Source organism: Enhydra lutris, unplaced genomic scaffold (genome assembly GCF_002288905.1).
Source record: "Enhydra lutris kenyoni isolate GAN:26980312 unplaced genomic scaffold, ASM228890v2 scaffoldscaffold25, whole genome shotgun sequence".
NCBI classification, from domain to species: Eukaryota; Metazoa; Chordata; class Mammalia; order Carnivora; family Mustelidae; genus Enhydra; species Enhydra lutris.
In genome coordinates, this window is record NW_019154109.1 from 8,621,264 (window position 1) to 8,632,585 (window position 11,322).

General features: G+C 45.9%; 1 protein-coding gene across 2 annotated transcripts; it reads right to left on the reverse strand.

The window, feature by feature from the left end:
• Nucleotides 1–5,157: 5,157 nt before the first annotated feature.
• On the reverse strand, nucleotides 5,158–10,806 carry LOC111151044 (RAB29, member RAS oncogene family). Of its 2 annotated transcripts, XM_022508765.1 has the most exons (5): nucleotides 10,645–10,806; nucleotides 8,595–8,666; nucleotides 7,537–7,718; nucleotides 7,123–7,244; nucleotides 5,158–6,826 (listed from the first exon to the last, which is right to left on the reverse strand). In XM_022508765.1, exons 1-5 carry the CDS (start codon nucleotides 10,766–10,768, stop codon nucleotides 6,715–6,717), a joined length of 612 nt encoding a protein of 203 aa, XP_022364473.1. In that variant the 5' UTR covers nucleotides 10,769–10,806; the 3' UTR covers nucleotides 5,158–6,714. The 2 variants fall into 2 exon arrangements, with proteins under 2 accessions (XP_022364473.1, XP_022364474.1); XM_022508766.1 differs by lacking the exon at nucleotides 8,595–8,666 and having other exon boundaries at nucleotides 5,173–6,826.
• Between the last annotated feature and the right edge of the window lie 516 nt (nucleotides 10,807–11,322).

Sequence of the window (11,322 nt, forward strand, 5' to 3'; positions counted from 1 at the left end):
AAAATTTCTCCCAGGCTTTTTTTTTTTTAACTTCTATCTCCAATCTGCTGACTCTTGCTCACCATACTCATAAGAAAGGATGGGACACAAAGGCTGTGCGTCTAGTTCGTCTGTCTACAACCCCAGAGGCTGGGTAGCTTTGGAGACATGTTCATAGTTAAGGAGGATGGTCCTCTGCCCTCAGATCACAGCCAGAAAGACTGGGCCCCAGTCAATTTAAACGTTTAATTTCATTTTCTTGTGTATATTTCTTCTGCCCCAGACTTCTTTCTTCCTCTCTATTTTAAAGTGTTAAGAGCTAAGGTTAGGTGGATTTCTGTAAATAGAAGTTTTGTTTGGGTTGTGGGACTATGGGAGCATTCAATTTTTCTTCTTCATTTTCCTTCATGAGATTTAAAATTTTTCGTGACAAAAGTATTTAAAAAATCTATGTACCCACTTAAAAAATTACTCTTTGTTTCTGTCATACTGAGCATTTCTTATATGGAAAAAATTCAAGGATGCCACCACCAAAACACACACATAAAAAATGAGAAGCAGTGTATTCTGTAGTGAAGGGTCATTTTCTGGAGTCACACTGCTTGAGGCTAGCATACTTGCTAGGTAACCTTGGGCAAAGGCTGATTTTTTTGTGCCTGTTTCCATATATATGCCTATCATAGGGTCACTGTGAAAATAAAAATAATCCACGTGAAGTGCTTAGGGGAATACTTAGCACTCAGCACTCAGATGTGAGCTACTGGCAGCAACAGTTGAAAATGGAAAGGTGGTTAAAATCCCTGTACTTGCAAATCAGATAGCTGATATTCAAAATTAAATGAAAAAAAAAATTAAATGATAGTCACTGCATTTGGGTGACGTTATCTTAGAAAGTGAAACTTTTTGATTAAATATCTTAGGGAACGGGAACCTGGGTGGCTCAGTTGGTTAAGCAACTGCCTTCAGCTCAGGTCATGATTCTGGAGTCCCCGGACTGAACCCCACATCAGGCTCCCTGCTCAGCAGGGAGTCTGCTTCTCCTGCTGACCTCTCTCCTCTCGTGCTCTCTCTCTCTCTCAAATAAATAAATAAAATCTTTAAAATAAATAAATAAATATCTTAGGAAATAGCGTACTGCGTGCTACTCAAACTGTACTTACTGGGCCCCCAAATTTACTATGGAAACATGCATGTCTCCATTCCATATATGAACACGGTCTCAAAAGCTAACATAAACCAGAAGCTCCAAACCCCAAAGGGTCAGTTCTGTTTCTCTAAATGTTAGGACCGATTTTCCTTCTTTAAAGATTTTTTTTTTTTAATTTTTAAGTCATCTCTACACCCAACATGGGGCTCAAACCCATAACCCCTGAGGTTAAGAGTTGCATGTTCCAAGGACTGAGTCAGCCAGGAGCCCCTGGGCTTATTTTCTAAAATAGGTTTTTCAGGGGGCGCCTGGGTGGCTCAGTGGGTTAGGCCTCTGCCTTCGGCTCAGGTCATGATCCCAGGGTCCTGGGGTCGAGCCCCGCATCGGGCTCTTTGCTCAGCGGGGAGCCTGCTTCCTCCTCTCTCTCTGCCTGCCTCTCTGCCTACTTGTGATTTCTGTCTGTCAAATAAATAAATAATAGGTTTTTCAGGTCCAGTGTTCCCAGAAACCTAACTGACAGAACGGAGATGGGAAATTCAGACTTGCAGTTAAGTCTTGACTTTATTACAAATTCAACTGGCTGCCTTTCGGTCAGTCAAATTTCGAGACGTTCCCTCAAACATAAAATGCGAAGAACTGTTTGCTTTCTTATTTCAAAGATGGCGTAAGAGCGCACACAACTCACAGATCTGAGGGAAGAGTTTATATCAAATTAGGTATTAGCAGCCAGTACTCCTGGGCTGCCCTCCTCACAGCATGACCAATTATAAAATGCTTACCTTATCTCCTTGCTCATCCTACCTGTTCTCTCCTCTTTATTCTCATTACTGTGTGGTTAGTTCCTAATCCCATACACTTTGAGTGTGAATCAAATTTTGAGTGTGAAGAGGAATCAAAACACTACCATCGTGGGGCACCTGGGTGCCTCAGTCGGTTGAGCGTCTGACTCTTGATTTCGGCTCAGGTCATGATCTCAGGGTCGTGAGATCAAGCCCTGTGTGGAGCTCCTCACTCAGGCGGGGAGTCTGCTTTCCTCTCTCTCCCTCTCTCTCCCTGCCCCTCCCCCACCTCCCCTCTCAAATAAAATAAATCTTTAAACAAAACAAAATACCACCATTACACAATGAAATGCTTTGAAGTGTAGGTGATAGTTAGTCAATTTGACTAGGCCATGGCGTGTCCAAATATCTGGTCAAACATCATTCTGGGTGTTTCTGTGAGGGTGTTTTTGGATGAGATTCACACTGAAATCAGTAGATAGAATATAGCGGATTATCCTCCATAAATATGAAAGGGTCTCATCCAGTCAGTTGAGGGCCTGAAGAGAACAAAAGATTGATCCTCTCTTGGGTGAAATAGAATTCTCCTGGGTCATGGCTTTCAAGCTGGAATTATCAGCTCCTCCAGCCTACCAGCTCTGAGACTTGAACTGGAACTCCAGTCTGCATGCTGGACTCACCAGTCTCCACAACCGCACGAAACAATTCCTTATAATAAATCCCTTTACGTATGTATCTCCTCTTAGTTGTGTTTCCTTGGAGAATCCTAATACAGAGCAGTACTGTTACATACTGAAACCCTGCAGATTAAATTTAAGAGGATTCAAATTATGCTTGAAAGCCAGACAGAAGGCAGGGTTTCTCTACCAATGAAGGCCATATATAGATATATTCTCGAGTCACAGGTATTTATGGCCAAAGCAAAAATACATGTAGTACTTTCCAACACATAACATTTTCTAGTGGCTTCCTACCTATTCCAACCTGCACCTTTGGGGATTACTTGGCTTTCATAAATGAGTCACTTACATCATAAAGCTTCTTCAGGAGGGTACCGTGACCCAAGAGGGTAAAGGGGAAAAGGGCACTGAGGTTTGTTTCCTTGGGCAAACTGCCAATGGATCTTATAGAATACCATGGAGACATTTATACCTTCTAACCATAGCCTGAGATCATGTCAAAAGCAGACTACTGCTTACAAAAGGCAACAGCAGACAGGAAAAGCCTCACGTTAGATGGGACAGTGTCCTGAGGACAGATGACAGACCACTTAAAGATGAGTTAAATCTGGAGATGATAGGACAGAGAAATTTTTTTTTTTTTTAAGATTTTAGTTATTTGAGAGAGAGGGAGAATGTGCAAGAGAGAGCACTAGCAGAGGGAGAGCATGAGTGTGGGGAGACGCAGACTCTCTCCATAGCAGGGAGCCCAATGTAGGGTTTGATCCTAGGACTCTGGTATCATGACCTGAGCCGAAGGCAGCCACTTAACCGAGCCACTCAGGCACCCCTGGAAATGATAGAACAAAATGAGGAACCCAAACATATCTTAGTAATAGCTAAGGCAAATGAATTTGGGAAATCATCTGGGGAGTAATTCTGGCTCATTAGTACTAAGTAACAAAAGAGCAAATACATCACTTAGTGCAGAGGGCCCTTCCTTGACCTGTGGTCTCTTTTTCTCTGCTTGTTTGGTCACTCAGCTATTCTGGTCAAAGTCCAAAACCAGGGCACGGGTGCTTGGGTAGCTCAGTGGGTTGAACATCTGACTCTTTATTTCAGCTCACTTCATAATCTCAGGGTCCTGGGATCAAGCCCCACACCAGGCTCTACGCCCGGTGGGGTCGGCTTGAGGATTCTTCCTGCCCCCTCTTAGCTTCCTCTCATTTTTTTTTTTTTTTAATCCAAAGCCAGGGCAGTCACAATCTCACAGCTCTGTTCTCAGCCTTTCCTTGGTTCTCTTAAAAACACTCTGCAGGAAATGCTTGTTTTCTTTTTGTCCAAAGTCCAGCTGAGTGGCTGGAGGGGCATCCTGTCTGAAATATGGAACCTTCTCTAGGGAAGGGCCACAACAATATTCATGTTCCAAACAATTATACCAAGACATAGCATCCAAATAACAGGATATAGTTATTTTTTTGTATAATTATATTTCTAATCACATAAATATTTCCCTCTTTTTTAAAATCTTTAATTGCTTTCCCTTTTTTTTATGGATAGAGACATAGAGAGGAATTAATTATATTTCAATTTCTTCCTTAATTAGTTTCAGCCCTATAATGGTCACCACTTACGAGAGAAAATCCAGAACGGCCAGCAATGCTTGAAAAAGCAGGTAAATCCTGAGTCAGCACACAGAAAAAGAAAACATATTCAATTTCCCACAATAGTCACATTTCCAAGTGGTATTTGGAATGTCACGTACTGAATTAGTATTAGGCAATTGATACCAGTAAATTAATAGATAGAATAACATTTACCTTCATTTTTAAAGAAGGTATTTAAAAAATAGGGGTACCTGGGTGGCTCAGTTGGTTAAGCGTCTGCCTTTGGCTCAGGTCATGATCCCAGAGTCCCAGGATCGAGTTCTGCATCAGGCTCCTTGCTTAGCGGGGAGCCCTCTTCTCCCTCTCCCTCTGCCTGCTGCTCTGCCTACTTATGCTTTCTCTGTCAAATAAAGAAATAAAATCTTTAAAAAAAATTAGATAATAAATAAATAATAAAGTCTCCATTTCCTAATACTCTTAAATTATCAGCATAAAGTAGCATTTTAATAAACTCACATTAAAAGCCAATAACCACCATGAATACAAGACTTATTTTACCTTTATTTGTGACTCTGCAGAGGTTTAAACCAGTAAATAAAAATCAATTTTCTTTTCACATAAAGGAAATTTGCTATTCCACTCTTATCTTCGGAATCATTGTAATAAAAACCTATTTGAAAAGGGTAATACAAAAGAGAACTTCAAGGTCTTAAAACACTGTGCAAAAGTTAGTAACTGGTACTGGAGTAACAGAAGTACAAGGTGAAGAAAAGAAAAAAAAAAAAGTTAGTAACTGGGGGCGCCTGGGTGGCTCAGTCGTTGAGTGTCTGCCTTCAGCTCAGGTCATGATCCCAGGGTCCTGGAATCGAGCCCTGCATCAGGCTCCCTGCTCAGTGGGAAGCCTGTTTCTCTCTCTCCCTTTCCCACTCCCCCTGCTTGTGTTCCCTCTGTCAAATAATAAATAAAATCTTAAAAAAAAAAAACGTAACTGTCATTAAAAACAGACCAACCAACCAACCACTGAAGGCCTGGCTCCTGTTTTCCTTCTCATATTTGGCTTCTGATCATTTGCTTAGGAGAGTAGTTTCCAAAGTCTGGGGTGTATCAGAATCACCTGGAGAGCAAAGAGAGCAGAGGGAAACCCAGGATCATTAACACAAGGAATGCCTGGGTCTCTGCATCTTTCCTAAATTCTCCAGCAATGTCTTCCAAATCAGGCTGGTCAAATGACCCGGGTAGGTTTGAAAAACAACCAGTTATATTCCCACACCACGCCCCTGGAAATTTTGATTCAGTAGGCTTGAGTTTTGGACCCAGAAATCTTAAAATGTACACATCTGATTTTTTAAAAATTTGAACAAACTTCCCAGGTGGTTCTGATAAGTCTGATTCCGGAACCACTTATTTAGGACAATGTATTTAAAATAAGTGTCTTTCAAAGAACTCTAGGACTCTGAGTTCACGAAGAATATTCATAACTTTGGGTGGGTTATAAATCACCATTCTGTGAGAATTCAACAAATGAAGCTGTCTAGAAGTGATTTGATACTAAAAACCCTACCCGATTTAGCACTTAAATAGCTCAATGATTTTCTGTCTGTCTACTCTCCCCACTCAGGCAAAGGTCTGCACATAAAATGCGTTTCCTATGGCTGGTAAATGGTAGGCACCAACGTGCTCAGAAGGAAGTGGCCCTGCAGGATTTTGTCCTGTTAACCTCTCCCTCTTCCATTCAGAATCCCAGGGCTGTAAAGAACAGATCTATTTCAGGGCAGCACTGCCCAACAATGTCACCTGCAGACTTAGGCATCAAGACATCAACCCTGAAACCTTGTGAACCCTGCTCCCACCCCACGGGTAGGGAGATACTAGAAAACCCTAATGGGACAATTGTTTCTTTGGGGGAAAGAAAGGCTCTCATCACACACCACAGACAGTTTAAAAGCTTGACTATTCTTGAAGCCAAGACAAGAGAAAGGCAATTATGACTTTAGACGCTTCAACAATGGTGTGACTTTTGGGTTACCTCCTGTGACCCAGGACCCACGGATATCCAGCCCCACTCCTTGCCTGTCTCGGAATCAAGAGGTTTCAACTCAAAGTCCAAGACAGAAAGAATCTGAAAGCAATAACTACACTGAATTTGGAAAATGCCCTTTGTTCTCATTTTCCTCGAAATCTGAAGTCAGATAAGACTGAGATACCCACATACATCAAATGGAAAAAGAAATGCAAAAACAGGTGGAATTAGGATCCTTAAACCACAGGTGCTGATCTCTAGTGCTCCCCACAAAACCCTAGATCACAAATTGAGGGATGAGGTGATCTTTACATGGAAGGTACTGAGCCCCGGGAGCCAGCAGCAAACAGGAGCTGGCGGACACATGCAGAAACACACACGAGTCCCAGGTCTTTCCTTAGTGACGATGGTCCTCCTTCTGGACAGCTTGCAGGAGACGGTTCAAATGTGCTTAACAAGATTGCTGGGTGCGCATCTGAAGGGAAGAGATGGAAACGTAGGAAGGAAAACAAGCCAGACGCTATTAGCAGCAGGCCCAGCTGGAGGCGGGCTTGGTCTGTAGATTGATATAGTCCCCTTGGGTGGATAAAGACATATCTTCTCTGGAATTGCTCATCATCTTCTCAATGAGGACTCTAAAAAACAAGGAAAACAGACAGAAGACGGATTAAATGGATAGAACAATGGGAGAAATGACAGACCTTGTCGGTCTTATCACCAGACGGCATGCAGTCAAGCCATGAGGTTTAAACGCCCCTCTGTCCCCCGTTGTCTCAGGGGATAGGAGAGCATCCTTGACCTTCAGAAGCTGACATTCCAGTGGCTCAGTCTGCTCTGGTTTGCTCAGGAAAAGGAAAGAAGGTCCTGGGGCGCGGCAGCAGAAGGCAGGTAAATCTGCGTGCCCAACCCCAGAACAACACGAGCTACTCACCTCATGGCCTCATTAATATTTTTGTTCTCCTTGACTGATGTTTCTGTCCAGCCTGTGAAACCATTCTCTTTACTGAACCGGTCAACCTGGTCTCTGCTCACTGCCCAAGGGGACAGGTCACACTGGCAAAGAGAGTACATAAAAGGCAACACCATAAACTTCCGGGGAAGAGGAACACTGCTCAGATGCTTCTGGATGCAAAACCTTTCCGCCAGTGGCTGAGAACACCGGCATCTAAAATCTGGCCAACATTCTTCCCAAAGAAAGTCCCAGCATCCCTTGAAAAAAGGTAGAGATGATTTTGCCAACTTGAGAAGGGGAAATGGATGCCCGGAATCGGAGAGCCTTTTAGACATGCTTACTCTCCAACTGCAGAGAGAGGCCAGGGCCCATTTTCCTAGATTGACCACATACTTTGTTGGCCAAGAGCAGGCAGGGCACTGGCTCTCCGTTAGGCAGGGTGAGCTTGCTGTCCAAGTCCTGTTTCCATCTCTGGCTATTGCTGAAGGTCGTGGCGTTGGTAACGTCAAACATAATAACGCAGGCTGACGCATCCCGATAGTACAGTCGAGTCATGGAGGTGAAACGCTCCTGCCCTGGGAAGAAAGGAGGGAGCCCTTGAACAGGTAATACTGAGAATCAGTCTCAGAAACCCCTCCGACACCCTGCCCTTTCTACCTTCCTTGTCGGGGAGGGCAGTATGTGCTGTGGCTGAGTCCAGACCGCCCAAGTCCAAGTCCCTGCTCTGTCATTTACTATCTGTATGACTTTGGGCAAGGGAAGCTTCCAGTGCTTCAGACTTCTCATCTGTACAGTGGGGATAGAGGCAGTAGCTTTCCTCTCAAGGTTGTGGTGAGGATTAACGAGTCACTGAATCTCAAATGCTCAGGAAAGTGCTTGGCACGTAGTAAAAAAGTCACCTATTGTTATTATTGTTTCTATTTTCTGGGGGTCTTCTTTCTCCCCAAGGTCAGCTGAAAGGCCGGAAAAAGCACCCTCCCTCGGCTCTGAGAGCACCCACCTATGGTCTGGACAATCTACCGCCTTGCCAGCCATTCCACCCACAGAGAAACGGCTCGACATTTATTCAGGGCAAAACATCTACAGAAAATATCTACAAACACTCTCCATCCGCCACAACTCAACCATTCCAGCTCCAGAAAAACACCTTCTGGTTGTGGGACGCCTGGGTAGCTCAGTCCATTAAGCATCCGCCTTCAGCTCGGGTCATGACCCCAGGATCCCGCCCCCCAATCGGGCTCCCTGCCCAGTGGGGAGTCTGCTTCTCTCTGCCCCTTCACCTCTCTCCCACTCATGCGCTCTCTCTCTCTCTCTCTCTCTCTCAAACAAATAAAATCTTAAAAACAAAACAGAACAAAAAACCTTCTGGTTTTGCTACCCCCCTTTTTCTGAGAGCTCGCTGATTAAACCAAAATGTCTTCCCTGGTTCCCATCCCGTCTCCCCAGCCCACCTGCAATATCCCACAGCTGGAGCCGCACCATCTCGGAGTCAGACCACTGGAGAACCTTCAGAGCAAAATCCACTGAAAATACATGTACAATTGAATAAACTTTACCTTTAAAAAAAATCCGTGAATAAACTCAGATCAAATAGGAGGTTACAACCCTAGAGACATAAACTCTGATCCCATCTATCGATTTATTTTTAGGTTCTCAATGGGTTGAGATGAACTCACACAAAGGCTTTTAAGAGTGGAACAGACAATTCTCTCTTTTTAAAACATTGTTATATTTAAAGTGAACTCTACCTCCAGCGTGGGATTTGAACTTATGACCCCAAGATCAAGATTTGCATGGTCTTCTGACTGAGGCGGTCAGGTGTCTCCAGGGACCACTAGCACAGATAACTCATTACCACTCTCTGAAGGGGTCCTCAGCTTTTACTCTCTCAACAGACTAATGTATGTGATACTACTGTCCCTCAGGCTGGGGTTAGGAGGTATGGAAGCAATTATGAAAACAACTCCTGATCTCAAGTGAAACAGTTTCTGGAAGGTCTAGGGGGGTTTTCTGGGGGACGGGATGATAGGGCAAAAGGGGGAAATGAGGTAAGTGTGGTGGCATTTGTATCTTCCACATTCAATTTAACTGTTGGTTTCTAATCCAATTGTATTATGAGAAAAACACTGGGGGAATTCTACACCCTCCACAAGGCTGTAGGGATTACTCTGGGTGGGAATAGGGTCAAGGGAACAGGTCCCAGAGGATTCCAAGGAAGAAGACACCCTATGGAAGGTGCCTGAGAGCTGTGCTCCAATGCTGAGACTCCAGAAACTAAGCCTGAAAGAGTATGCCACAGGGACAATCTTTTGAGGAGAGAAACAGAGGAACTTCCCAGAATTGGAAACACATTTTTCCATATCTATGACAGAAATGAAAGCTAGGGGAAATTTAGAATAAACACGGAAAAAAAAAAAAAATTAGCCAGAGCCATTATTCTTTACTAAAGGAAAACTAGAGCCATTGCTAAAAGCTAATTCGTGCAACACTTTTAACCAAACCCATGAAATAAGAGCCCTTCTATTATTTAGGAGTTTGGGGCAGAATGGTAGGGAAATCCTAGATGTTGCTGGATGTCCTCAAGGAGGATGTTTTCATTGCAATGTTCATGCTTGTTAATGTTTTAGTTCCCTAAGTAACCATCTTCAAAATTTACATTAGTGTAGGTTTTTTTCCTTTAAAAAGGTTCTCTTAATGTTTGTTAACTCTCCCCTTTTGCCAACTCTTCCCAACTAAAGACCTTAACAAAAAGTCAGTTCTACTTCTGGGAAAGACAAAAAGTTGAGCCCAAGGCCATTCCTAGAAAGAAATGAATGAACTTGGTGTTCCCTTCCTTCCCGCTGCACACCCCCCCCCGCCCCCTCCCCGCCCCCGCAGCTTGAGAGAAAGGGGGGTGGGAAGACAGGTCGGATACCTTGAATAATTTCTAGCTGTCTTTATTTTAAGCAATCCATGGACAAAAATACACACAGCTCATCAGCCTTGGTGAGCATCAGAGATAGTGCGGCTCAGGGGCTCTCCCACGCAGGCATCCCCCAAACAAAGGGAGGCTCCTTAAGGCCAGACGACACCTTCCTGTTCCTTCATCAGCTTCCTGTGAGATCTGGGTCGAGGGCCCCAGCTGGCACCGAACTAGGCCTCCCCGAGGGGGTCCCAGCGGCCTCGGCTGATCGCAGAGATTTGCGGGTGACCGCTCGGGAGGCTACGGGAGACCTGAGTTCACGCTGCCCCGGAGAAACGAACCACTGCGTATTTCCTCAACCTCCCTACCCCATTCCTCCTCTTCACACCTTCGCCCAGTCCCTCTCCAGGCGGTCAGCTCCGACTGCGTGAACCTCATCGGGGAAACCCAAGAGAAACGTGCACATCGAACACCGGCAAGTACTCCCTCCAGGCTCCCGGACACCTACTTCCTGAGCCGAGTAAGGACCCAAGGCCACCGAGCCCCCGGCGGGCTCCTCACCCGCGGGGGTCCACTCCGCCCCCGCGGCGACGTCTCACCTCCCACCGTGGACTTGTAGTGTTTGCTGAAGCTGTCCTGCGAGTACCGCTGCACGAGCGACGTCTTGCCCACCGCGGCGTCCCCCACCACCAGCACTTTGAACAGGTGATCTCTGCCGCCCATGGCTGGCGGGCCGGACGCGTGAAGGAGGCAGCGGGGTGGGTGGGTGGGGAGGTGTGTGTGGAGGGAGTCGTCTGTTTTAACCCCTTCGGCTCCCCTACAAACTGAAGTTCGGCATTGCAGCCCACCGCCGGTTGGAGCTGCTCTGACGAGAAAAAAGAAAGGGAAACTTCGCACTCAGTCTTTACGCGCTTCCTCCCCGCGCGGCCTCAGCCTGGGTGGGGCCCAGGGCCCGAGCTCCGAGCCCCGGGACTGTTTGCACCGTCTCCCCCACCCCGCCCCGCTGCCGAGAAACCGGACCGGACGCTGCGGTGCCTCGCCCACCGGGACTTCCCCAGAGTGGTGCCTGGGGCGACTGAAGCCGGGGCCAGGTCATTTCACAGTCGGGGTCAGGTGATGGGGTCTTCCCCGGCCGACACAAACCAAATTCGGGGCAAAGAGCGGCTCACGCTTGGATTCCCGAGACCCTGGACCGCCTCAGGCTGCGCGGTCCCAGTTCTCCGCACGCGTCACGAGCCGGGCAGCTTGGAGCACTACGTTTCCCAGGTTACCACGCG

Coding starts and splice junctions, on each gene's coding strand:
- LOC111151044 (XM_022508765.1), bottom strand. CDS start 10,768: ATGGGCGGCAGAGATCACCTGTTCAAAGTGCTGGTGGTGGGGGACGCC. Junction 8,667..10,644: donor CTACAAGTCCACGGTGGGAG/GTGAGACGTCGC, acceptor ATGTATTTTCAG/TGGATTTTGCTCTGAAGGTT. Junction 7,245..7,536: donor GCCTGCTCTTGGCCAACAAA/GTATGTGGTCAA, acceptor TCTCTTTGCCAG/TGTGACCTGTCCCCTTGGGC.